The sequence below is a fragment of the Acomys minous genome, assembly GCF_964271855.1.
Source record: "Acomys minous genome assembly, chromosome: 6".
NCBI classification, from domain to species: domain Eukaryota; kingdom Metazoa; phylum Chordata; class Mammalia; order Rodentia; family Muridae; genus Acomys; species Acomys minous.
The window spans coordinates 118122677-118150481 of record NC_140487.1 but is presented as its reverse complement, the minus strand read 5'-3'; the positions used below and the strand labels follow the sequence as shown (position 1 = coordinate 118150481).

The 27805-nt window shown below is 51.8% G+C and overlaps 1 protein-coding gene across 5 annotated transcripts; it reads right to left on the bottom strand.

Moving 5' to 3' along the window:
- Positions 1–232: 232 nt before the first annotated feature.
- ZBTB17 (zinc finger and BTB domain containing 17) lies at positions 233–24650 on the bottom strand. 5 transcript variants are annotated; one of them, XM_084786468.1, is made up of 16 exons: positions 24476–24649; positions 21456–21542; positions 5835–6041; positions 4811–4999; positions 4133–4270; positions 3749–3871; positions 3050–3291; positions 2825–2967; positions 2438–2738; positions 2073–2160; positions 1868–1984; positions 1667–1787; positions 1386–1516; positions 897–1106; positions 698–787; positions 233–618 (listed from the first exon to the last, which is right to left on the bottom strand). In XM_084786468.1, the coding sequence occupies exons 3-16, from the start codon at positions 6037–6039 to the stop codon at positions 335–337; spliced, it is 2382 nt and encodes a 793-aa protein (XP_084642594.1). In that variant the 5' UTR covers positions 6040–6041; positions 21456–21542; positions 24476–24649; the 3' UTR covers positions 233–334. The 5 variants fall into 5 exon arrangements, with proteins under 5 accessions (XP_084642594.1, XP_084642595.1, XP_084642593.1 ...); XM_084786469.1 differs by lacking the exon at positions 24476–24649 and adding an exon at positions 23721–24130; XM_084786467.1 differs by lacking the exon at positions 21456–21542.
- Between the last annotated feature and the right edge of the window lie 3155 nt (positions 24651–27805).

Genomic DNA, 27805 nt, shown 5'->3' with positions numbered 1-27805 from the left:
AGCCACAGCATGTACTAGTTGACTGGACTTGCCTGGCTGCCTAGGTCTCTGCAGCTTTGCACCCTGGTACAGGCCTTCTGGGGTGCTGCCTACACCCTAAGTAACTTGAGGACACAGTATGGAACGTCATTTTCCATAGGGACAGCAGGACATCCCATGGAGCCTGGTCCCTGAGTACTGTTAAACTTCCTGAAGAAGCAGCTGTGGAGGGGCACAGGAACCACAGGCAACATTAGAAAATAATCAAATTTATTCTCTCTAGGGAATGGGGCAGGAGCACCTTGGGTCCTAGGGTGCCATCCATCCTTAAATAGACAGTCAGAGGGCCACCTGCTCACTCTGCAGATGGTAGGCAATCAGGAGCCGTGGGTGGAGTTTCTGCCAGTGTGGGCTGGCCCTCAGTCCCATCCCTAGGACGGAAGACCAGCTCGCCAGCTTGCAGCATCTGCCCGGCTGGCCACGTGCTGCCTGGCCCATACTGCTGGTAGAAGTCCGCATCCGTCTGGAACATGACCAATGCCTGGGCTGTGTGGATCCGAACGTGCTGGGCCAGGCTGTTGGCATCCAGGAACTTGTCCCCACAAGAATCACAAGCGTAGAGGATGTGGGTATTGGGGTCTGTGGAGGTGGAGGCTGTGGTCAGGAAGGGAAGGACCGTGGGTCCACTGGCGCTCAGGCCCCAGGCTGCCCCTCTCACCTTCTTCCTGCACCTGCTTGACTGCTTTGCTGATCTCAGCCTTCAGGACTTCTGTCTCGTCGGCTGTCACTGCGGCCCCCACTGGTACCACTGTGGGCAGAGTCAGCAGGGCCTGAGGCAGAAGCCACAGGGACCTACCCCATTGATAACACCGAGGCAAGCTGCCCACAGCTAACCCTCTGCTGCCCCCAGTCTGCACCTGTGAGCTGAGTGACAGCTGTTGCGGCCAGTGCCTCGGTGGCCAGTGTGACCATGTCGTCCACGGTAACCACGCTGACCTCGCCGCCCTCCTCCGGCTCCAGGATCTTGATGCCCGCCTTGCCCTGATGCACGGTCTTTACGTGAGAACGCAGGTTGTCTACGCGGTTGAAACCACGACCACACTTGTCACACAGGTAAGGCTTCTCTCCTGGTGGGGAGGCGAGTTACCATCCTGCCACCTGCAGGCCTCCCCGGTACCCAGCAGCCCCATCTTTCCTAGCAAGAAGTTCTCTGAGGCAGCTGCCAGCGCTGACAGGTGCCTCAGGTGCACCCTCCTTCTGGAAGCTCTAAGGCAGGCGGAGTCCACATTTGAACTTCAAGGCTACCTGTAAGCAAGTGTGGCTCTGGGCTCCCTACCTCTTCCCCTCTACCAATGTCCTGCAAAGCGGGCTGGGAAGGGCCCCACAGGTGGGTTGTATGTGCTCACCAGTGTGGATGATGATGTGCTTGGACAGGTCCCCCACATTCACGAAGGCCTTGCTACACACACTGCACTTGTGTGGTCGGATGTTGTCATGGTGACGAATGTGATTGGCCAACTGGCTGGACTGGACAAATCTACAGGGCCATAAAGGGCTCGTGTTTGCCCATAGGCGGGGGATGGGGGGTGGGGGATGGAGGGTGAGGGGACGGGCTTGGGGTCCCCACCACTCTGGACACAGCTTGGGATGTGGCCTCATGCTCCCAGGAGTGGGGACAGGCCACTACCTCTTGCCACAGCGCTCACAGACGTAGGGCTTCTCCCCTGTATGTTGGCGCACATGGGCGATGAGGGAGCTGGCTTGGGTGAAGGCCTTGCCGCATATCACACACTGGCATGGCTTCTCACCTGGGGCAGAGGCACATGGCACTAGCACCCACTCAGCTCCCTGTGCCCCTTCCACAGCCCACACAGGGATCCTCACCCACCCGTGTGGATCCGTACGTGCCGTTGCAGCGCGCCCGGGTCAGCAAACTGCCGTTGACAGTGGGTGCACACATAGGGCTTCTCCCCACTGTGTATCCGCAGGTGCCGCTTGAGGTTCCCTTTGGAGAGGAAGGGCGAGACTGGTGTGCTGCACTGTAAGGGGCCGAGGGGCAAGGGTTGGGGGAGCCAAGGGTGCTCTGGGCCTACCTGAGGTGGTGAATTGCTTCCCGCACTCCCGGCACTTGAGAGGGCCGTCGGCAATGTGGATCTTCAAGTGGGCCTTCAGGTTCCCCACCTGCACCCAGACAGGGGCTCAGAACGGTCCCTTGGAGCCTGGCTTTTCCCCAACCACTTAAGCCAGGGAATAACAGGGACTTTCTGGTTTCTTAAAGGGCCAGAGCTCCATTCCTGCTTGAGGCCCAGGGTCCTAACAGTAGAAGGAAAACCAACCACAGCCCATTCTAAGTCAGCCCTTCCGGTAGCATCCTAGGAGAGTCCCTGTCCACAGACAGTGCTAACCCTGGGAGCTACCAGAAGGAGCCCCTACAGTGCTAGCTCAGGGAGGAGCACACCTGGTTGAACTTCTTGTCGCAGTGCGGGCACTTGTGCTCCTTGTCGGTGTCGTGAGTCTCCAGATGGCGCATCTTGGAGGTGGGGTCGGAGAAGGAGCGGCCACAGTAGTCGCACTGGTAGGGTTTCTGGCCACTGTGCACCAGCTGGTGGCGCTTGAGGTTGCCTGAGGTGGTGAAGAGCTTGCCACAATCCCCGCAGCGGTAGCGGGCCTCCCCAGAGTGCCTCTTCTTGTGCAGGTTCAGCAGGCTGATGAGCCTGTAGCTCTTGCCGCACTCCTCACACCCATATGGTTTCAACGGGCTGTGGGTCAGAAGGCGCTAGGTAATAGGAAAGGGTGCTTGCAGGGTCCCAAAGAGGCGCCCGGTCTGGGAAGGCAGGGTGGGTACCTGTGTGTCTTCTCATGAGCCTTGCACGCTGCGGGGTCCGAGAAAGCCTTGCTGCACTCCCGGCATGAGAAAGGTTTCTCGCCCGTGTGGATGCGGATGTGCCGTTTGAAGTTCCCTGTGTGCGTGAACTCCTTCCCGCAGTCCTGCAGGCGCAGCAGGAAGGAGTGCGTAAGGGGCTGCAGAGACTCTGGAGGCATGGGGCTGGCACCGCCCACGGCCCCGCACCTCACACTTGTGGATGATGGAGCCATAAGCCTTGGACTCGGTGCGATCCCCATAGGTGCCTGAGCGCAGGTTCTGGCCTTCCATGCCAAGCTCCTGCCCTGAGTCTGTGCCCGCAGACTCTTCATTCTCCTCAGGCGGCTCCCCGTTCTCCAGATGCATCCCCTCCTCCTTGACTGTGGCAGGCCCTGGTCCCTCTTCCTCTGGTTCCTCTTCTCCTTTGCTGGCTGGTTCCACTTCCACTTCTGCACAGGAAAGAGCGGGTACTGAGGGACTTGGCTGGGATCAGAGAACTTCTGGGTCTGGCCCAGTTCCCTCCCCACTTGACAAACGCTTTTCTTTAGGTGCCAGTGACTCTAGGATCTGTAACCTAGGTGTTCGCTACTTAGAAGGTGTGAAGCCTCAGGCAGATGTGTGGGCACTTTCAGCCGACAAGTTCTTGGGAGGTTCTGGGCAGCACAGCACAGCTTGTCATGCCCCGGGCTGAGCCGAGGCACTAGGGTGTCAGGGGCTTCCAGACTAACTAAAGCAAGGAGGGGATGTGCAGCCAAGACAGCTCAGGAATCAAGACACAAAAGATCGAGTGAGTGATGGGTCCAGGCAGGACAGGCTAGATTTAGAAGCGGTGGTCCAAGAGGGCGGTGGGAGACAAGCCCAAAGAGGGTGCGTGGCAAGGCTGGCCCTGGTGGGGCGGAGGGGCACCTTGCTCTGAGCTCTCTGACAGGGCCTCAGCTTCTGCAGCAGCCATGCCGCTTGTGGGGTCCGGCTTGAGCTCCACAGGTGGAGGCTCCCGGGGAGCATCAGCCTTCTCCGTCTGCTCTGCACCTAAGGAGTGACAAGAGGCTGGATTGGGACTCTAAGAGGCCAAACAGGTCTCTCCCATGGCCGGAACAGATCCTTCAGAACCAACTAGCCGAGCTAGACAGGAGGCAGGAAAGTACAGGATCGCATGCTGCTGACCTCCCAGTCACAACGCCTTTACTGCTACGGAGCTTGGGCTGCTGGCAGGTGATGGGCAGGACCAACTTCCTGCTGGCCATCGCCTCCCTCCAGGTAGGCAGCCCAGGAGACCCAGTGAGCACTCACCACTGGATGCACTCTCTGCCTGGCCACCCCGCTCCTCTTTGAGCTCTCTGCCTGGGCCAGTGCGTGAACTGCTTCTTGCTTGGTCCAGCCTGCTCATCATGGTAGCTGCAGCCTTCTCTTTGGCTCTCTTGTCTCCTCCTGGAGACAGAACAGGACAGACTCGTCATTTTCCATCAAGTGTTAACTGCCCGGAGGGATGAGGTGGCTCCTCTGAGTCCCCCTGGGGCCTCCTAGGTACTGCACTAGTTTGCTCAGGGAATACCTTACCCCAGGACACTGATTTTGCCACCACTGCAGCTGCGACAGCACAAGTGATGTGATCTTACATGAGTAGTAGACACTGAGTGTTTGTCAGCGCTCAGCCAAGGACATGGCCCATGACAGAGTCTGCAGGCTTCTGAGGACACCCTGAGAGCTTGAGAGCTTCCAGGAGGGCAGCGATGGGACTCTCAGGCAGGAGCTCTGCTCCTGGGCACCTAGTGGCCCAGGTGTGGCCCTGCCGGAGGGTAAGAAGGGGCAAGCATCGGGACCCTTTGAGGAGTGCTAGCCAACCCTTACCAGCACCCCACAGTGAGCGTAACGAGGAATCTGAGACCCACTGAGGTGACCCAGAATGAGGGGCAGGGCAGGGACTCCATAAGAAGCCACTTTTCAAGAGCAGCCTGCCAATGACCTTACCTTCCACGGCTGAGGCCTCTGTATTTTCCCCAGTGGTACTGGTCGGCTCAGCAAGTGACCTGAGTGTGTGGCAGGCTGTGATAATATCCTGCATCTGGAGGAAGCTGGCCACGGCTAGCACATCATCTACGTTCTCAGGGCTAAGGTTCAGCTTAGCAGTGTACATGAATTCCAGCACCTGCCCCAGGCCTGTCAAGGACAGGACAGCCATCACAGACCCACTTCAGGGCCTACTAGTGGTGGGATCAAATTCTGCAAAGGTGAGTGGTAAGCCTCTACCACCTATCTGCTGGGCTGGGGACAGCTTCTAAAAGATACACAAGGGGGCATGACACCCCTCCCTTCTGACAGCATGGTCTTCAAGACCTCAAAACTCTGCCAGGCATGACAGCACATGCCTTTAATCCTAGCACTCGTGAAGCAGAGGATCGCTATGAGTTCAAGGCCAGCCTGGTCTACAAAGGGAGTCCAGGGCTGTTATACAGAGAAACCCTGTCTCGAAAAACCAAAAAATAAAAAATAAAAAAGACCTCATCATCTGCTTTGCCTAACCTTCAGTCGTCTGACCACTGTGTGCCTGTTTCCACATCCCTAAATGGGAGAATGCCCTGTCCTGACCACCTCAAGAACAGATCAGCAGGCTCTGGGTGGGAATACAGACCTGGGACTGGTCCACCCTTCCTCAATTCCAGGCCCACCCCAAGCTTGTGCCCCAACTAACCTGTTATCAATCTTGACACAGCCTAGCTGTCGGCTCCAGGACTCATCTGGCCCCAGAGAGGTAGCAGGAAAATCTAGGGCCATCTTCACTCTGTCCCTGCTAACAAGACTGGCCCTACTCTCTCCTGCCCTGAGCCTGCTGTGAGCCTGTGCTCCTGCTCACTCCGTGCCTAGTCAGGAGGCACTGAAAGCTGAGAGAAACTTGGTACCTACAGGGTCAGAGCTCAAACTCAGGCGGGACCTGGCCTGTTGCCACTGCCCTAGAAGGGCCTTGTATGATGAAGCCCAGGCCCTGGCGGGGTACCTGCCGCATTACTGATGTCCAGGTGCACCACGTCCTTCTGGTCTACAAAGAGCATCTTGAAGTACTCGCTGCAAGCTGCCAGCACTGCCTTGTGAGCCTTGAAGTCAACACCGTCCACAACAAAGGTGCAGTCACACAGAAGGCCCAGCTGCCGCTGCTGGTTCAGCTGCTCCAAGACACGCTGGCTGTGCTGAGGGAAATCCATGGCTGCAGAAAGCCAGAGCCTTCTGTGAGCATCGAGGAAGGACACCAGCCCAACTCACTGCCCACTGCCAAGCCCCAGGTAAGAGTCACCAGGGGGACAGGACAATTTAAGAAGAGAGGCTTTCCCAGCACAAAAGGGTGGTAGATGGAATCCCCAGAGGCTCCAGACACTTGCTGCAAGCCAAGGAAAAACTTACTCAACGGGGCAAGGTCGCCAAACTAGACACTATCATGACAGCCCCGTATCTTGCCCCCACAGCAGAATACACACTAGGTGATGAGCTACTGAGTCAAAACAGCAAACAAATGAATGCAAAATGACCGTTGTCTTTGTCTTTGTCTCACAAAACTATTTAACACATTTTACAAAAATAACATATACATACTATTAGAATAAAATGCAAATGTTCCGCTTTGGGGCTCTAAGTCCATCATCAACTGGAGAGCTCCCTCTCCCACGGCTCCCAGGGGCTCTGGGAAAGCTCCCTGTCCACACAGGGCTGGGCTCTCTAGGGTGGGGATCTTACTGTCTCTGTTCCCTTGCTTAGTCCGCTCCCTCTCAGGCTTAAGACATCTTACATAAAGCAGGTTGAGTGTGCCGCCGCCAGCAGCCTCTGAGAGTACTGACTCTCCCGGGAAGGCTAAGCGAGTCCAATCCTGGTCCAGGAGCTGCTGGGCCAGCTTCTGTGTTAAGGGCGTCACTTAGTGCCTGGAAATCCCTCAGCTGTCCCTAGGGAGTGAGTGCCCTCAGAGCTGGTGCCAGCCTGCGCTCAGTTAGGAACTACACAGACAGAGATAAACACGCAAAGCAGCCCCTGCCAGCCCAGCCCCACACAGAACCTTCAAGAGCAGCACTCACTAGGGAAGCAAGGGAGCCTTTCTTTATAGAGAAGACTTGTGCCCTGCTCTAGCAGCACTGGCTGCCCATGACGGCTCCATCCTGGGCTGTCACTGGCCTACAGCCCGGAATCGCAGTGATGCTGTGGAGCTGGCCATCTGAGAAGAACCAACAGAAGTCATGCCCCTTCACACCAGCACAGGCACATTTACCACCCTTCAGTTTCTGGAAACTTCTAAGCGTGTGCCGGCAATCTCAGCACTTAGGAAGCTGGTGCAGGAGGATGACCAGTTCCAAGCTAGCCAGAGTCACTGTCTCAAACAGCAAGAAAACATGGAGCTCTGTACTTGCTGAACTAAGGAGGAACATCTGAGGAGGAACATGGCGGTGTATCAGGCCAAGTGCAAGTTCAAACTGGAGACTGGGCTCTCTCTGTTCCCCAGGCCCACGCAGGGCACTGCTTTTGGGCCTGGCAGTGCCAACATCTGCAGCTAGAAGACAGCCTGCAACAATAGGTAGGCACAGGACACCCACAGCAAAGCCACTGCAGATCAGGGCACCTCGTAATGACACTTCTCTAAGCCACTGGTTCTCAACGTTTCTTTCTTTCTTTCTTTTTTCTTTTTAATTTTTTTAAGGTTTTGAGGCAGGGTCTCTTTGTGTAGCCCTGGCTGTCCTGGACTTGCTCTTATAGACCAGGCTGGCCTGGAACTCACAGCGAGCTGCCTGCCTCTGCTTCCTGCTGGGAGGGAGAAGCAGGCAGATCGCTGTGAGTTCCAGGCCAGCCTGGTTTACAAAAGCGAGTCCAGGACAGCCAGGGCTATTACAGAGAGAAATCCTGTCTAGAAAACAAAAACAAAACCAGTTCCTCGTGTTGTGATGACCCCCAACTATTAAATTATTTTCATTGCTACTTCTTTATAACTATAATTTTGCGATGGTTATGAATCCTAACGCAGCCCAGCACAGTGGTGCATGCCTGCAATCCCAGCACTCAGGAGACAGAGGCAGCCAGGCCTCTGTGGGTTCGAAGCCAGCCTGGTCTATAAAGCAAGTCCAGAAAAGACAAGGCTACACAGAGAAGCCTTGTCACACACACACACAAAACAAAACAAAAACAAACAAGCAAAACAAACAAACAAACAAACCTAAATCTTAATGTAAATATCTGCATTTTCCGATGGTCTTAGGCAATCCCTGTTAACAATCATTTGGCCTTAGAGGCATCACACCCCGCGACCCACAGGTTGAGAACTACTGCTCTAAGTCCTTTAACTCCAGAAAGAGCAAACCTAGTGAGCCAAAGGAACAAGAGGGAAAGTCTCAATGTTGCTGTTCAGAGCACATGACACTGAGGGAAACCCACGTCCAGGCCTGGGGCTAAGTGCCCTTTCTGGGGTGCCCAGGAGCTGAAGGGCACACACACCAACGCCCAAAGCAAGAGGTGTAGACAGACACCCCACACCAGACTGAGTCTAGAGCTAGCCGTCTTCTGAGGTGGAAAAGCTGTGGGCAGACAAGTCCTCGTCACCATCTCCACAGCCAGAGAGCCGTTTCCTGAGTGCAGGAAAGGAGCCAACAGTTCGTGTTGGCTTTGCTAAACCAGTGCAGACATGGAACTTGCCAGTCTTGTGGCGTCCTTCCTTTATCTAGGAAGGTCATCTAGTTCCTGGTCCATCACAACCCTTTCTTCATTGTTTCACTGTGCTCTGCAGCCCTCGCTTTGTAGCAAACCACCCCCAAGTCAGTGAGTGGAACCCAGAGAGGCATCTGCTGCTTAGAACTCTTGTCAGCTGCATGTGTGGCTGGCCCTCCTAGGCTTCCATGGGACTCCATCTGTGGGTAAATGGAGTTGGTTTGGGTTTTTTGTTGTTGGTGGTGGTGGTTTTTTTGTTTGTTTGTTTGTTTTTCAAGACAGTTTCTCTGTGTAGCCTTGGCTGTCCTGGACTCGCTTTGTAGACCAGGCTGGCCTCGAACTCACAGCGATCCACCTGCCCCTGCCTCCCGAGTGCCACCGTGCACATCTTGGTTTTTGAGATAGGGTCTCACTGTGTAGCCCTGGCTGGCTTAGAACTCAGGGTTCTACTTGCCTTTGTCTCCCAATTGCTAGATTAAAGGCATGCACCATCACACCCGCCAACTTCAAGGTTTTTAATAAAACAAACAACAAAAAAAAAAGCACAGGTGCCAGTCACAGCAGAAGGCCCATGGCAAAAACCTATCACACTTAGCACAGCCTCTTAAGGCCCTAGGGGAGTGGTAGGATGGTGAGCTTCGGTGGAGATAATAGCCTGGCAAAGGCACATACGGATGGGACCCAGGGGGCCTGGCAGCTACACATCTCCTCAGTCCAAACCATTCTGGATCTGAGGTTCACTCTGTTCAACTCAACAAGCTACCGCAGCAGTGAAGAACATATCTGTAGAGTTGTTTCAGCCTGCTGGCGTCACAGAGCCAAGCTCAACACGCAGCCTTCCTGGGTGCTGACTTCTCTGTTGCTGCCTCAGAGATGCAAGGCCTAGGGAGGATTCTCCAGACCTGAATCTAGGGTCTGCCTCTGGCTGCCAGGGGGGCCGGAGTGTCCAGGGGTGCAGGGGGGTCACACATTCTTTACAGTGTTCGTTACAGCAACTCAAATACACCAGAGGTACATACCCTTAGCGCCCAGAGGCCATCTGCTAGCAGGAAGCAGAGAGACTTATTCTAAGTTACTCTTTTTTTTAGGCTCAAAACCCTGTATCACACGGTCTCTGCACCCTCTTACTTATGCACTCTGGATGTGACTAGCCCCATCACAGCCCATTATCCCTTCCTAACTATAATCTGGAAACTTCCTGTAACACAATTCAAGGAGTGGCAGTGTGCAAACGGAGGGCATGCTGAGCCAAGCACCACTGGGCCTGCCTTCTCTGCTGACAGGCACTTTACACCAAGTGGCTGCACTGGTGACCCTGAGGTACACTGGCATGAGGCCAAATGCCTGCCGGAAGCACCAGGGGGCCTGAGCTGCAGAGCTCCCTCCCAAAGCCAAACGGGCCTGTGCAACACTGAAACATGATCCGCGTTACTGGCAAGCACTGACTAGCGTGAGGGGTGGCCACATCAGAGGACAGAGAACAACCCCCCTCAAGCACACAGAGCTTCGCTGGCTCCCCAGACAGGCTGGCCAGCTCCGGCTTCCACACAAGGAGGTCACAAGTGCCACTCACCTTTCCTGATCATCCAGAAGGACAAGTGGTGCAACATGCCAAGGAGGAGTTCACAGAGCCATCTCTGGGAGGTAGAGAGCTATGCACCCAGCCCCGTTACCAACCCCCTGTCTCCTCAAGTCTCATCTGGCGAGGAACAACCATCAGCAGACCTGCCCTGCTAGCTTGTCCAGCAAATGCTCGCCGTGCAGCCAGACTGTGCTTCTTCCACTCAGTTTTCTCTCACTATATAGATGTGGACAGACGGACGGACTGACGTGGACAGACAGACAGACAGACAGACACAGACACACACACACACACACACACACACACACACACACACACAATCATCCCAGGGCCTTACACTCACTTGGTAACTAACTGCTCTACCACTCAGCTGTGTTCCCAGCTCTCCTGCTTTTTTTTTTTTTTTTTTTTTTTTTTTTTTTTTGGTTTTTCGAGACAGGGCTTCTCTGTGTAGCCTTGACTGTCCTGGACTCACTCTGTAGACCAGGCTGGCCTCGAACTCACAGCGATCTGCCTGCCTCTGCCTCCCAAGTGCTGGGATTAAAGGCGTGTGCCACCACCACCCGTAGCTCTCCTGCTCTTAAACATCCAGATCTGCTTGGATCCACTTCATCCTCTGTAGACTGCTGCGCAGACTGAGGATCTCTACATGTCTACCCATCCTGAGCCCATAGTGTTTTCTGTAATATGTATTATAAAAAGCAATTGTCTTTCTTTTTTTTCTTGAGCCAACATAGACTGGCCTTGAACCTTCGACCCTCCTCCACCTTCTGAGTGCTGGGAGTGCTCGTCGGGGCAGGCTTTCTGTTGGGTTCTCGCTCATCCTCTGATTCGATCATGCCAGGCTGTATGTAACATGAAGGCTGGACCAGGTGCTGGAACCTTTTGTTCATGTTGGTTTCTTGAGGCACAGTCATATGAGTTCAGGTTTCGAGCTTGTGACGTAGCCAAGGATGGCCTTGACCTCCTAGTCTTTCCACCTCCCAGGTAGAGAAGCCAGCATCTTGATACTGTATGCCCATCCTCAAGAACTACAAGAAACACGCCTGTTTATAACCTGCCCGGCCTGCGGTACTCTGTTATGGCAGCACAGAACACACTAAGACCAAGACAGGCATTTGAGAAACAATTCCAGGGCCTGGATGGGCGACGGTCAGCAGGAAGGAAGGTGCAGTGACCTTACACCTGTGTTTCCAACACCTGGTGAGCCAACACCAGCCTAAGCACAGAGAAGTGAGCAGCAGTGTCCTGCCCTGGCGGTACTCACCTGAGGCCAAGCACTACAGCGTTGAGCCTCCGAGGAAGAGGCTCCCCACTGATAGCACACATAGCACGGGTATTGAGTGCTGTGGACAGTCGTGTGCAACTATCTGAGAGGCAAGAAAGGGAATGGGAAGGGTATCTCTAAGGAAGAATTTAAGCAAAGACCTAGAAGAAGAGTGAGAGGGAGCTGGGCCAACGTAAACCCAGGAACCAGGAACCATTACGGAGCCACGGGCAGTGTCCTTTCTTTCAAAGAGACCTGTGTGAAAGGGGCGGAAGAGGTGGCTGGCAGGAGAGGCTGGGTCATCCAGGATCTCAGGATAAGCTAGACTTAAGAATCAAATCCTCCCTCCTTCCCCCCCCCCCTCATCTCTCCCTCCCCAGGTCTGGGCTCAAATCTGTTATGTACCTATGGATGAAGCTGCTGCCTCCACCTCCCAACTGCTGGGAGTACAGGTGTGCACCACCACATAAGATTTACATGGCAACGGAACCCAGGGTTCGTACATGGTAGGCAAGCACTTTACTCATTAACTTACACCCAAGCTTCTTTTAAACACACTCTTTTTTTTTAAATGCCTTGGGAGAATTGAAAACAGAATGACAATACTCTGAAAAGGCCACTTAGGAAAGCAGGAATGGAGCAGGAGGATCAGGCAGCCCCTGCGGAGAAGGCCACAGACTCTGGCCTCACAAGCTGGCGGCAGAGCTCCACTTATGAGCATATGTTGGGAGCCGGGCACAATAGCACAGGCCTTTAATCCCAGCACTCCGGAGGCAGATGCAGGAGGATCTCTGTGAGTTCTCTAAATCCAACCTGGTCTACAGAGTGAGTTCCAACACAGCCAAGGCTACACAGAGAAACTCTGTCTTGAAAAACCAAAACGAAGGAGCCGGGCATGGGGGCGCACGTCTGCAATCCCAGCACTTGGGAGACAGAGGCAGCCAGATCTCTTGTGAGTTTGAGGGTAGCCTGGTCTACAAAATGAGTCCTGCCTGGTCTATAGCCAGGGCTACATAAAGAGACCCTGTCTTGATTAAAAAAAAAAAAAAAAAAAGAAAAACCAAAACCAAAACATAACAGCAGTAATTGTTGGAGCTGACATAATTAGTTGTTGAAACAGAAGTGGTGGGTGAGGGGGAGAAGGGGTTGGGGAAAGCAGAGGATGCTATAAAAGTTCGGCCATGAGAAGCTGGCCCAGTGGTACCATGGCCTGAGAAGAGGAGCACCAAGAGCCCATGGAAATAAAAAACTCTTTCCAGACCAACTGTAGTCAGGAAGACAGTAATAAAGGAGGAGACAGTAGATTTAAAGAAAGAAAGAAGAAAAGCTGGGCGTGGTGGCACACGCCTTTAATCCCAGCACTCGGGAGGCAGAGGCAGGCGGATCGCTGTGAGTTCGAGGCCAGCCTGGTCTACAAAGTGAGTCCAGAATGGCCAAGGCTACACAGAGAAACCCTGTCTCGAAAAACCAAAAAAAAAAAAAAAGAAAGAAAGAAAGAAAGAAGAAAGAAACAGGGCCAGCATGATGGCTCAGTGGCTGAGGGTACTTGCGGCCAAGGCTGAGGACCTGAGCTCCATGCCCGAAACCTCTCCTGGTGGGACAGAACCAACTCCTGCCAGCTAGCCTCTGACCTCCACATGCACATCATAGCACATGCACTCACATAAACACATAAATGTAATTTTTTTAAAAAGTAAAGAACAAGGAAGAGGACTGGAGAGATGGCTCAGTGGTTAAGAGCACTGCCTGCTCTTCCAAAGGACCCAGGTTCAATTCCCAGCAACCACATGGCAGCTCACAACTGTCTGTAACTTCAAGATCTGATACTCTCACACCAATGGACATAAATTAAAATTAAATAAAATATTTTTTAAAAAACAGAATGAGGAAGAGTAGCAGGAAATGAACCTGCAGGGACAGACTGGGGCTGTGACAGCCACAGCAGGGGTAGCTTAGCCTCCGCAATGCAAAGAACAGCCAGCAGAAACCAGTACTTGCTTAGCATAGACAAAGCTCTGGGTTCAAGCCCCAGCAACGGGCAAACTGTGGTACATACCAAAAATCCTGAGCTATACAGAGTTTGAGGCAAGCCTGGGCTACATGAGGCCCTGCCTCATAAATAAATAAAGCTGACAAAAATTAAGATGTTCTCGAGCGGACTCCTGGAACCTGAAAACCTGTTAATATCCCCCTGCTGACACTGGGAGCGTTTAGTCTCTGGGCCTCCCACAGAATACCACAGAACTTCTCCCTTGAGGGGTGCAAGGCCTTCAGTGACATTCAGCACGGTGCTGAGCACTTTGATGCTGAGTCACAATGTGGCTGACTCATGCTCTGGAGAGACACCCACACCCTGCAGGGCATGTGGGGGAGAAAATGGTAAAGGGGTGCCTCTCAAAAGGGGCGCACAGGGACAGCTGTAACCTGAAACCTTTCTGCTTTACCACTCAGAAACAGTATCTATTAAAAGTAAAAACAGAGGAAGGAGTAAACTGCACTGGGAGGGAGGATGTTTACTCAGGATCAGAGACCGATTCCACCATAAAGCCTGGCTGTGGTGGAATACAACAGTAATCCCAGCACCAGGAAGCAGAGGCAGGAGGATTGCTGCTAATTTAAGGGCAGCTTGAGCTATCTTGTGAGACTTTGTCTCAAAATAACAACAAGACCTGGTGACTAAACTTCTCAACAGAAAAAACTGTCTCATAAGAGAAATGGAAAATTACAATATTTTTCACAAAGAATGTCACTCGGAAAGATTCTGGGAGCAGAAATCCCTGATGGGGATCCCCCTAGAGTAGCGGCACCCTCAGCTTTAGGCACAGATGACCTCGACACTGTGACGAGCTGCCTGCCATTGCTGGGTCACAGCTCCTGAGTCCAGTGACAGCCTAGGGCTTGAAATTAAGCAGAGCTGGTCCTTGGACCTCCATCCCTTTCTGTAAACTGTGGATAACAATGGAGGCTTTTATTTCTTAAAGCTGCTGTTGGGCACCATCACTATGATACAGAAAAACATGCTGGAACAGTGACAGAGCCAGGAGACTAGGGAGGAGCCCACTGCCCAGGGGGTCACTTTCCTCTACCGGATGGCAACCCAAGGCGCCAGTGATTGAGACAACAGCCGTGCCACCTCCTTTCTACAAAACACATGACTTGCACGAGCAAAGAGACTTCATTGAGAAAAGACACAGTATGACCATCGCACAGAGAGAGAAGACTAAATGTTGATTTCATTTTCCTTTATAGCTGAATGGTATTTCATCTCTCTCTCTCTCTCTCTCTCTCTCTCTCTCTCTCTCTCTCTCTCTCTCACACACACACACACACACACACACACACACACACACACACAGACTTGAGACAAAAGCCTCCTCCCTGCTGGCTAGCCTTCGCGGTGCCAGAAGATGCTCCGCAGAGCGCTGGGGCAGAACTGTTAGCAACAGCCTGCTCAGCATGTCCCTATGAGGCACGCCACTCCCTGCCTGGTGCAACAGTGGCGAGTCTGTTATGGGGTAACGAAAAGCTTCCTGGATGACTTCAGACACTTCACAGAAGGGAACTCAAGGCTGGGACTGTAGAGCTGGTCCAAAGCTCGTGGCTGCAGAGGTCAGACCCTCACAGGAGAGCCACTGCTGCTTTACCAACTGCACGTGACATGTCCATCAATGTCCTCCTAAATACTTCTGTTCCTGCTCACAGGCCATTGCTGCCCTCAGAGAATTTTCTTTTGGGAGCGGGAAGCAGCATCTACAGAGGCTTATGTTTTGTCCAAGTGAGGAAGGTCAGTCAGCCATAAATGGGGTACTTATATCCCCCTTCCAAGTCAGAGGACATCATAACAGGGGGAGCAGAGAGGATGTAAAAGCCCGAGGAAGGGTGAGTGCCGTGAATCACGATGTGGCCCTAGCATCCCTGCACCCACAGCAGCCGCCATCACCTGCACAAGACTGGACCCATCAACATCCTGAGATGGAGCCAGGAGGGGCTCATGAGGTATCATGCCTCTCTGAGGATCATAAAGAGCTAAGAGCTCCTAGGGGAAGGATAAAGTGTCCATCCACCAAAAAATAACTCCTCAGCCACATGCCTCTAGGCCACCTCTCAAATATAAAAACCAGGAGAGGATCCAGCGGTGGTGGTCCACACCTTAATCCCAGTGCTCTGGCGGCCAGCCTGGTCTACAGAGTGAGTTCTAGGACAGCCAGGGCTACACGGAGAAGCCCTGTCTCAAAAAACCAAAATAAAATTTTTCCACCACTGGGTTCCAGGGTCAAAATCAGGTTGTCTGGCTTGCTGCCACCCTCTACCCCACCCCGTTTTTAAAACTTGAGACTGGATGTCATGCTGCCCTTGAACTCAATAATATAACCAAGGATGATCTTGAACTCCTGATCCTGTTTCCACCCTGAAATGCTGCATGCTCAGTTCATGCAGAACTGGAGACCAAACCTGGGCCTCTGTGAATGCCGAGCAGGCATGAAGCCACCTGAGCCACAGCCCCACCCACGCCTTAACAGATACCAAGACTGACCACCAAGCTACAGTGACTCGAGTTAGTGTGGCGTAAAGACACGGGGCTAAGTCCACATATCCAAAGACACGAATATGACAAGCTTACTGGTGACGCTGCACGTAAAAGGAGTATGAGGGGGGCTGGAGAGATGGCTCAGTGGTTGAGAGTACTGTCTGCTCTTCCAGAGGTCCTGAGTTCAATTCCCAGCAACCACGCAGTGACTCACAAATATCTATAATGTGATATAATGCCCTCTTCTGGCATACAGGTGTACATGCAAATACAGCACTCATATACAATAAATAATTAAATCTTTTTTTTAAAAAAGGAGTATCAGGTTTGATAAGTGACACCAGGACAATGTGGTATGCATACTAAAAAAGCAGGCTTCGAGTCTCAAAAAGAAACCAATATGATTGGATTAAAGGTAAAGTGGGTTGTTTGGAAGATATTATTAAATATGTAGAAGCATAACCCAGCAGACAGGGAAATAACTTTAAAAATCAAAATAAAGAGGAAATAAACCCATCCCCACCCAGACAAGGTCTCACTAAACACCTCAGGGAGGTCCGAACTCACGTTACAGCCCCAGCTGGCCCCAAATGCCTGGCCCTTCTGCCTCAGCTTCTCATAGCTCTCAGTGCTGAGACTACAGACAGGCCCCACACCCATTAGAAAGTTTTTGGTTTTTTGAGACAGGGTTTCTCTGTGTAGCTTTGGCTGTCCTAGACTTACTTTGTAGACCAGGCTGGCCTTGAACTCACAGCGATCCGCCTGCCTCTGCCTCCCAAAGTGCTGGGATTAAAGGCATGCACCACCACACCAGGCAGGAAGCTCTTTCAACTAAGCAAAAAGTGCGACTCACAGAAGAAAAGACGGATGAATTATAGAGAAATGGAGAACTTCTTTTCCAGCTGGGGACTCGGCTCAGTGGTTGGAGGCTCCTGCGGAGGACCTGAGTCTGGTTCCCCAGCACCCACAAGGTGGTTGGTTCACAACCACCTCCAACCCCAGTGCCCGGGATCTGGTGGCGTCTTCTGACTTCTGCGGGCCACCGGGCAAGCATGTGGTACAGATAGATATGCATGCTGGCAAGACACCCGTGCATAAAATTTTTTTAAAAATCTAAAGAAAGGAAGAATTTCTTTTTAATCACACAGGTGGAGGGCATCCCAGTGTAAAAAGACAAGCCAAAAATCACAGGTGCACAGTTCCATGTCTCAAGAGCAAAAGATTAGTGTCCAAAATAAACAACACAGATGAGCACTGTGGCTCTGGAGGAGCACCCTGTCATTTGGGGAGAGGGTGGGCTAGAGTCCACAGAAGATATCAAGAAACAAGCTGGGCTGAAGCCGGCTCAGCCTGGTGACCCGGGTTCACTCTTTGGAACCCATAGAAAGATCAAAGGAGAGAACCCTCCATAATGCTGTCCTCTGACTTCCACACGTGCTCTGTGGCAGGCGTGTGTCCACACTCATACACACATGCGCTCACGTAACAGTGACAGTTACAAACCTTTTAAAAAGACAATCAAATAGAAAAGTGAACAAAAATATGAACAGATGCTTCAGAAAAGCTGGAAGAAGAATGAATCTCAAGTGTAAGGCTCTCGCCTCACTAAGAATCAGGAAAATGCACATCAAAACATGTAATAATAGAGAGGCAAGGGGCAAGTACGATTGGGGGAGGTGGGGAAGGTGGGGGAGGCACAGACAGTGGAGCAACAACGTCAGCAACAATGACTGTGGCCACACCCAGCACTAGGAAGGCAGAAGCAGGAAGATTACCAGGCATTGAGGCCAGCCTGAGCTACAGTCTAGGGCAGACCTGGGCTACTGACAAGACTCTGGCTTTAAAACATTATTTAAAAACTAAGATTGAGCCGGGCGTGGTGGCGCACGCCTTTAATCCCAGCACTCGGGAGGCAGAGGCAGGCGGATCGCTGTGAGTTCGAGGCCAGCCTGGTCTACAAAGTGAGTCCAGGATGGCCAAGGCTACACAGAGAAACCCTGTCTCGAAAAACCAAAAAATAAAAAAATAAAAAATAAAAACTAAGATTGAAGAAAACAATATACTACCTGAGGTTTTTGTTTGTTTCTTTTTGTTTTTAAAGATTTATTTATTATTTATACAGTGTAATGCCTGCAGGCCAGAAGGGGACACAAGATCTCATCGTAGATGGTTGTGAGACACCATGTGGTTGCTGGGAATTGAACTAAGGACCTTTCAAAGAGCAGGCAGTGCCCTTTAACCTCTGAGCCATCTCTCCAGCCCCTGTACTGAGTTTTAAATTGCATAAAAGTAGCCATTGTGGTTCCCTCTCCAGTGCTCCAGCCCTAAAAAATGAAGACTCTGTCCTGAGTCACGAATGGCAGCTGACTGACTGGAAGAGGCTCTGTGAGGCCCCCAGGCCCGGCTCGGGTAGAGAAGTGCTTTCTCTCCGAGCTCTGGCTTCTGAGCTGGCTGGCATGGGAACCTGCGGCAGAGACTTCCATTAGGGATGAGAGAGTGGCTGTGAGCATGGACGGGGCATGGCTGGGTGAGAACCAAGTCCACTGCCAGATGAGACCAGAAGCAGTTGACGTGGCCGTGAGGCACCGGCCTCCCTCCTGGCCCGCACCTGCCTCAGCTCCTCTCTACCTTCCTCAGCTTCTTTCCTGCCTTTTGTTTAGGGCTTTTTGTTTTGAGACAAGGTCTCACTATGTATCCCTGGCTGTGCTGGAATTCGCTATGAAAACCAGCCCGAAAACCTCAAACCCACAAGACATCAGACTGCTCTGCCCCCCAAACTTCTGGGTTAGAAGCTTGTGCCACCAGAAATCACAGAAACTCCAACCAGCTGAGGGGAGCTTAATCTCGGATGGAGGGATTAGGCAGAGAACCCTCTCCTTAAGAGACTCCTCATCAAGCCGGGCGTGGTGGTGCATGCCTTTAATCCCAGCACTCAGGAGACAGAGGCAGGAGGATGTCTGTGTGTTCAAGACCAGCCTGGTCTACAAAGTGAATCCAGGACAGCCAAGACTACACAGAGAAACCCTGTCTCAAAAAACAAAAAGAGAGAGAGAGACCCCTCTCCAGACTTCCATGGGTATGTTCTCCAAAGTCCAGAGACCACCAACTTTAATGAGGAAGCTGGTAACTCTTGGGAAAAACAGACAAACAGCACAGTCCTAACTCTCCAGGCGGCACTCAGCTAATGCCTGCCTAGGAGAAGGAAGGACAGCAACCACACTTCCTGCTGTCTGGGCTTTCCTCCCAAAGTCCTGGCTGGCTCCGGGGCTCTGAGTCATCCTGCACCTTGCAGCGGGAGGCAGAAGATACCTGGTAAGTACTCACAGCACCCTACAGATCCCATACAACTCTCAAAACACCCCCCACACTGGGAGCTTCTTAGCCCTATTTTATAGATGGGAAAACTGAGTCTTGACTATGACACAACTGGCCCTTGGACAGAGGCCAAGACAGGGCAACACTGAGTCGCACGGCAGAGTTCTCACGGTCCCTGTCTATGAAGGGATATTCACTGTTACTTCCATCTAAACTGTCCCCGCCTCAGCCCAGGCCTCTGCCATCAGACAGGTGGTCCCATGTGCATCCTCACACTCGTGGCCAGACCTCCAGAACACCTTGTACACCGTGCGTGACTAGAAGTGCCCTGCTTTAGGAATCCAATCATGCTGAGGGCTGGGCTGTGTCGGATACACACGGTACAGAGCACACTTCACTGGTGGACAAGCCTGGGCACTGGGCCCAAGCACCACAAATCTACCCCATGCACAGTGGCCCGGGAACACCCCCAGCGCCACTCTCACGGCTTCGCTGGACTCTCCCATGGGTCTGGCCGGGGCCGCCACATAGGACCCTGTCACCCTGGGACCACAGCAGGCTCTCACAGCTGGTTCTCACAGCTGGCTCTCACAGCTGGTTCTCACAGCTGGTTCTCACAGCTGGCTCTCACAGCTGGTTCTCACAGCTGGCTCTCACAGCTGGTTCTCACAGCTGGCTCTCACAGCTGGCTCTCACAGCTGGTTCTCCTCCAGCACCGCATTATTATGACTCATTCTTTGCCTCCAGATTCAAGAGATACCTGATGTTTAGCTGCCATGCTATAAAAATGTACCATTTTAAACATCAGAACCTAGCTGGGCAGTGGTGGCGCATGCCTTTAGTCCTAGCACTTGGGGAGGCAGAGGCAGGTGGATCGATATGAGTTCGAGGGCAGCCTGGTCTACAAAGTGAGTCTAGGACAGCCAAGGCTACACAGAGAAACCCTGTCTCGAAAAACCAAAAAAAAAAAAAAAAAAAAAGAAATCCTCTTCCGGATCCAAATCATGAGACAGTGGCCTGCTCAACCAGCTCTAGAACGGGTATTTCTAGACTGTTTTTTTTTTTAAATATAGAATTTATTTTTATTTTATGTATATTGGCATTTTGCCTGCATGTTACGTCTGTGTGAGGGTGTCAGATCTTGGAGTTACAGTTGTGAGCTGCCATGTGCTGGGGATTGAATCTGGATCCTCTGGAAGAACATTCAGTGCCCTTATCCGCTGAGCCATCTCTAGCCTGTATTTCTAGACAGTTAAGGGGTGAAGAAAAAAATTATTCTATTTTAGCTACTATATTTGGGGCTACTTTGTTGGAATTTTTTTTTTCTTTTTTTAGTTTTTCAAGACAGGGTTTCTCTGTGTTATCTTGGCTGTCCTGGACTCGCTTTGTAGACCAGGCTGGCCTCGAACTCACAGTGATCCGCCTACCTCTGCCTCCCGAGTGCTGGGATTACAGGTGTGTGCCCCACCACGCTGTGCGCTGGAATATTGTAATTGATTTGTAAGCACTGGAAACTTGAACTCAGGGCTTCAACAGGCTAGGCAACACTATACCACTGAGCCATTCCTCTGCCCCGTAGGAAACTTTTCTATTTCACCTACTTAAAGTAGGATTAAAGCTGGGTGTGGTGACACACACCTTTAATCCCAGCACCCGGGAGACACTAGTGGATCTCTGTGAGGGTGAAGCCAGCCAGCACTGCATAATAAGGTCCAGGATACCAGGAATAGAGACATGCTGTCTCCAAAAAGAAAAGACAAAGAAAAGAAGCATGCCCGGTAATTAATGCACTTTCGTTTTTTGCTGGCAAAAATAAATAAGAAGACCAGCCATGACAGCTCATGGCTATGTCCCTAGAACTTGGGAAACAGAGGCAGGAGGACCACATTAAGTTCTACGCCAGCCTGGGTGACAAAACAAGTACCATTGAGACTCTATTCGAAGAACAAAACAATGTTTGATCAACAAATCACTATAAAAGTATAACAAGGATTTTTGTTTTCACTAGTTTTTTTTGAGACAAGGGTCTTACCCTGCAGCCTTAGCTGGCCTCAAACGCAGAGATCCACCTGCCTCTGAAGGTCCAAGTGCTGGGACCAGAGGTGTGCACCACCACCACTGCCTGACTTTATTATTAATTTTAAAGGGGGAAAAAAATCCTGAAAAGATGCTCTGAATCACGCTGAGTGTTGCTAAGGACTAAAGCCAAGTCACCTCCTGGCAGCATCCGCCCTGGGTGTTGCAGACATACCTCAGCTCTCCCAAAGGCCAGGGGCTCTCTTCTCAGACAGTGTGCCTGTAGGAACTGCAGCTCGGCTCCCCTCCTCCAGCTCATCACCTGAGTCAAAGACACCCGACAGAAGCTCCAGTGAGACCGGGAAGGGACCCCACTCTCTCTCTAGGGTCAGCTCTCCCTCCCATCCATCAGGCAAATGCAGAGCTCAGTACAGAACCCGGCAAAAGGTAAGCCCTCAGCGAACAGTAAAGTGGATCATCGCTGGCCGGCCTGCAGTAGAACAGACTGTGTCCTGGCCCCGAGAAACAAGATGGATGGTCAGGCCCGCAGGCTCCCCACTCAGAAACTCCTTCCTGAGACAGACCCGGTGCTGGTGATCTTGCCCAGGTTCCTTCCCTTTCAGATGTCCACAACGCTGGTTCTCACCCCATGCATACCCTCACCTAGGTGACCTCCGGGGGATGGCAGCCAACACAGCACCAGGTAGCTTCACGTCACCGGTTTTTGATGGGGTTTTGTTTTTAGGAGACAGGGTCTCACTCTATAACTCAGGCCATAGAGTCAATACTGAATTACCCACAATTCTGGCGTGGCCTCCCCGGTGTTGGGTTTCTAGGCATACACCATCACCCCAGAATTCACTCGACTGTTTTCAAGCATGTATTTCCAACTCATTAAAAACTTAACCTTGGGCTGGGCGTGGTGGCGCACGCCTTTAATCCCAGCACTCGGGAGGCAGAGGCAGGCGGGTCACTCACTGTGAGTTCGAGGCCAGCCTGGTCTACAAAGCAAGTTCAGGATAGTCAAGACTACACAGAGAAGCCCTATCTCAAAAACAACGACAACAACAACAAACAAACCTTAATCTTTTGGTTGGGCGTGGTGATACACTCCTTTAATCCCAGCACTTGGGAGGCAGGGGCAGAAGCATTGCTGTGAGTTTGAGGTCAGCCTGGTCTACAAAGTCAGTCCAGGACAGCCAAGGCTACAGAGAAACCCTGTCTTGAAAAATCAACAAAACAAAGCAAAATAAAACCTTAATTTTCAAACTGGGCATGACAGCAAACGCCTTTAATCCTAGTACTTAGGTGGCAGAGGCAAGAGGATCTCTGTGAGTTTGAGGCCAGACTGGTCTACAAAGAGAGTCTAGGACTCTGTATAACCGAGAAACCCTATCTTGAAAAAAAAAACTAAACCAAACCAAAACAAAACAAAAAACAACCTTAATCTTCCCTGCAGCGGTTGGTAGAGAACACCTTTAATCCCAGCACTTAGGAGACAGAACAGGCCAGCCTGGTCTACAAATCAAATTCCAAGACAGCCAGGGCTCCACAGAGAAACCCTGTCTCAAAAGAACAAAAACAAAAACAAACAAGCCCACTAAACCTTTCCTCTTCTTCAATGAGTTACTAGTCCTCCTTCCTGCCACACTGAGCAATACCAACATCCGCCCGTCAGAGACTGGGGACAGTGCCAAGGACTTGTCTCAGCAGGTAGAAGTGCTTGGCTCCCTATACAAGCCTGACAAGCTGAGTTTGAGTCCCCAGAACCCACAATGCAGTGGGGCACATCTGTAATCTCAGCTCTCCCCAGGGAGAGGTGCCAGGCAGATGGCAGAATCAGGTAGATGCAGGTAGCTAGCCTGTAATACACTACTCATCAGAAAACAAGAGACCCTGACTCAACAAAGTGGAAGAACCACATCAAGTTGTCCTCTGACTTAGACACACACACACACACACACACACACACACACACACACACAGACTTTTAAAAGAAAATGGGACATCTTAATGACTCTATGCCTTCTCGCCAAAGTTATTACCAAGTTTTATCAATTCTAACCTCCAAAATGATCTCTGTTCACTCTGCATCTAAATTTACTCACTGCCACATTTACGCCTATATCATCTCTTTTGCTTTTTTGCTTTCTCCATCTAGCCCTGGCTGTCCTGGAACTAACTCCATAGACCAGGCTGGTCTCGAGCTCACAGAGATCCACCTGCCTCTGCCTCCCGAGTGCTAGGATTAAAAGCGTGCGCCGCCGCCACACCCGGCACGAACTTGATTCAATGCCTTCCCATTAGCCTAAAAGTTAAAAGTGTTGAACTAGGTTTGCATTGTCCCCAAAGGCTCAGGCTGAGCCTGCTTCCGTGGCCTTACCTCCTACCTCTGATGGAGGAGGAGGGGCTGCAAATTCTCACAGACAACACCCTCAACTTAAGGATACCCCGCCCTTCCCTCCTACGTTTCTGAGACACTGGGACCCCTTAGATTCACCTAGGCTGTGAAAGGCTCCCTTCCTGCAGCGCAGTGATCTCCAAAAAGCCGTTTCTCCAACGTGGTGATGACACAAGTAACGGCTAGGGACTTTCCCCGGCGTTCACGCTCTAGTTAACAGTAAGCGTGCTAGGCCCCGGACATCTAATATTTCATGGAACCCATCACACAATCTTAGAAAACCCCTGTTAAGGATGGGGAAACTGAGGTAGAGAGCGTCTCCTCTTGGAGCTGGAAACCCTGGTCCCAAGCCGGGACCCAAGTCCACCGGCATCTCTTGCTCTGCCTTCCGATCTGTCAAGAGGCAGAGAGAACGAGGGAAGTGGGACGGACAGACGGAAGAGTGAATGAATGAACTGTCTATCACGGGGGGAGCAGTGTCCACTCCTATTCCGCAATCTAGGTCACCCCAGCCAGCCCCGCGTCGCCCCGCACTTCGCCCCCGCGCGGCCGCTGCACGCCCACCCGCCGCGGCCGGCGCGCGCGGGGTCAAGGGGCGGTGACAGCCCGGCGGCGGGGGCGGAGATGCCACCAGCCGCGGTGTCACCCAGCCCCGGAGGCGACTCGCGCCGCGTTGGCCACCCGGGTGCGTGGCCACCCCTCCTGGGCCGCTCCCACCGCTCCGGCCCCGCGGCGCCCTCCGCCTCGGCCTCCCCTCCCCCACACAACCGTCCCAGCGTCCCGCGACACCGGCCCCCGCTGTCTCCGTCCTGCCTCCCGGGACTCCCCGATCTCCGGCGCTGGCCCAGCCTCACCTGCCATGTCCCGAACCGCACCACTGATGGAGGTGCATCACGGCCGCGAGAAGGCCGGGAACAGCGCTTCACAACAGACAAAGGGCGCCGCCATGTTAGAGCCGGGCGGAACCGACCTCGCCGGCTTCCCGGCTGTAACTTCCGTCGCTTGCGCAGCGCTCTGCGCGACCGCCGAGGGGCGCATGCGCCTAGCTAGCCAAAAGTTCGTTAGTCTACTTCTGGACTCGTAACCGAGTTAACTCTTGGTTTTCCGCTCCAGCTAGATCTGCAGCGGCACTTACTGTGTACCATTCCTTACACCGTGTTATTTCTCCTCGTTTTTGAAGGAGTGAAAACTTCAGGTGCAAAAAGGATTAAGCAAATCGCCCGTAGTCGCACCTGGAGCCTAGGTCAAAAGGCTGGATATACTTGCCTAAATCAGTACTGCCAAAGTCTCCCTAAGTTCTGGAGCCTGTTCTAAAAAATAAGATACACCTGAGTTATAGGAAGCCCAGTTTATTGGTGGGTCAGCAGCCCAGGTAAAACCACCTGAGGCTTGAGTTGGTCTCTGAAGCATGGGGAACAGAATCCTCAACCTATGAGACCTGCCATCAACTCTGGAACCTTTTATTTATTTATTTATTTATTTATTTATTTATTTATTTATTTATTTATTTATTTCCTCCCTGAGACAGGGTTTCTCTGTGTAGCCCTGATTGTCCTGGACTCACTTTGTAGACCAGGCTGGCCTCGAACTCACAGCGATCCGCCTGCCTCTGCCTCCCACGTGCTGGGATTAAAGGCGTGCGCCACCACTGCCTGGCAACTGCGGAACTTCTAAACTGAATTAAATGGGACAGCCGGGTAGTGTCAACTGACCACTCCTTGGGTTGAGGAGTCTGTGAGAAGCCTAAGAAGGGACTGTAGGCTGGGTGTGGTGGCTCATGCCTTTAACCCCAGCACTCAGGAGACAGAGGCGTGTGGATCTCTGTAAATTTAAGGCCAGTCTGGTCTACAAAAAGTGAGTCCAGGACAGCCAGGCCTACACAGAGAAACACCATCTGGAGAAACAATAACAAAAAAACAAGACTGTAGTTGGAGTAATGCACGGTGTATTTTGGGGTTTTCCCATGTTCTGTGCAAAGCCAACAGTGGCAGGCAGAGTCCTCACTTTCTGTCTTTCTTGTTTCCTGTACCAGCCCACATTTCTTTCTCATCAGGAAGAGTTTTTCCAGATTGCAGGACTCAGAATAAGGTGGGGGCTGCTCCATGGGTTCCAGATAACTGACTCTCAAAGGCCACAGCCCTAACCAAACATGCGAAGCCTTCTGAGCGGGCAAGAACCAAGGCACGGGGCCTGAAGGTTGGTGGCGATGTCTTCAGTGGGCCCTTCCTTCTACTCCTTAAACATGGCCACTCCCCACTTACAGAAGAACTTCACCTCCCTTTAAGGAACTGAAGTGGAAGGCTTTTTTATGCCCTAAGCTGTTTTCTAGCAATTGACTTGGAGGTCGTAGCTTATGTCTACCAGATCTGTCCACATTTCCACAAGGAGCCAATTAAAAGGAATATATTAGCTGAGCAATAGTGCCACATGCCTTTGATCTCAGGACTCAGGAAGCAAAGGCAGGCGGATCTCTGTGAGTTCGAGGCCAGCCTGGTCTACAAAGAGTCCAGGATAGTCAAGGCTACACAGAGAAACTCTTGTCTCAGGAAAAAATAAATAAAAAACAAAACAAAAAACACCTGTGCACTTGGGAGGGAGAGGCAGGCAGATCTGTGTGAGGTCAAGGCCAACCTGGTCTACAAATCAAGTCCAGGTCAGCCAAGACTACACGGAGAAATCCTGTCTCAATAAATAAATAAATAATAAAAAAAAGGGAGCCGGCGTGGTGGCAAGTGCTTTTAATCCCAGCACTCGGGAGGCAGAGGCAGGTGGATCACTTTGCGTTGGAGGCCAGCCTGGTCTACAAAGTGAGCCCAGGACAGCCAGGCCTGTTACACAGGGAAACCCTGTCTCAAAAAAAAAATAAATAAATAAATAAATAAATAAATAAATAAACAAGAGATAGGGTTTTTCTGCGTAGCCCTGGCTGTCCTGGAACTCACTCTATAGACCAGGATGACCTTGAACTCACAGAGATCTGCCTTTACCAGCTATTCCTCTTTCCTGAAAACACTGTTCTGCCCTCTACTCAGCGCCATCTACCTCAGCCCTAGGGATAAGCTTCCTAGCTACTAGGGACCCTATGGTATTTAATAGAGCACGTGGCTCCTGCATGCACAGGATGCAAAGGTCAGCCAACATGAGGAGCTGTGACTGGAAACTCCTGAAAGGAGTCTGTATACAGAGTCCTGTGGGTTAGAATCTCAATACTGTGGAGAGGTTGGAATGTCCTGAATCCAGAGGTTAATTACCTGATCACTGGGCTAAACTCCAGCCCTCTGAAAGAGCCATTCTTTGCCTTTCCCTGTGTCGGAACTAACATCTTGTGGCAATAGACAAAAACAGACAACTAGCTCCCACTAATCCAAAGCTAAGATGGCCTCAGATTAGTGAGTCCAGGACAGGGCTCTGCTACACAGAGAAACCCTGTCTCAGAAACAAAGAAACAAACACAATAACAAAACAAAAATGCATGGGCGTGGTGGTGTGCACCTTTAATCCCAGCACTCTGGAGGCAGAGGCAGGTGGATCGCCATGAGTTCAAGGCCAGCCTGGTCTACAAAGCGAGTCCAGGACAGTCAAGGCTACACAGAGAGACCCTGTCTCGAAAAACCAAAAAGAAAAAAAAAGAAAAAGAAAGAAAAAGAAAAAATGTTAAAAAGCTACGAAAACTTCATAAAACTGCTTCCACACTGAAACATGGAATTTAATGTAGCCTAAACTTGTGTTCCTGGGTTACGGTTACGCTCCAGAATAAGCTCTTTTATTTCCTTTAGGTTGAAAGCTGTGGTTTTTAGGCTTGATATACAACTGTACACAGCCAGCCGTGGTGGCCCATGTCTGCCATTGCATTATGGGAGGCTGACAGAGGATCAGAAGTTCAATAACAACCAGCAGCATATTGAGATCCTGCCTCTCCCCCCCCCACCCCAAAAAATAAAAAAGCTGAAGCAGCCAGGTAATGCCGGAAATGGGGAGATTGAGGCTTGATCCAGACGCTCCTGAGAGCTATCCCAGGTCAGGAAGCAGCTGGATTGGGAAAAGACCATGTCTACTACTTAGTAGGAAGCCTGTGGATGTAACCTCAAAGAAGTCCCCGAGGGCCACAAGTCCCCCCCACCCCCCAGGCTCCCTGGTGGCCCTGAAAGGTTTGTCCCCAGGGTGGAGCAGCTTTTATACATTCT

Excerpts from the sequence above, each read along its gene's own strand:
- ZBTB17 (XM_084786467.1), bottom strand. Across the intron at positions 4,271-4,810 it reads AGAGGCCTCAGCCGTGGAAG|GAGGAGACAAGAGAGCCAAA; the intron begins GTAAGGTCATTG and ends TTCTGTCTCCAG. Across the intron at positions 3,292-3,748 it reads GTCAGAGAGCTCAGAGCAAG|AAGTGGAAGTGGAACCAGCC; the intron begins GTGCCCCTCCGC and ends TTTCCTGTGCAG.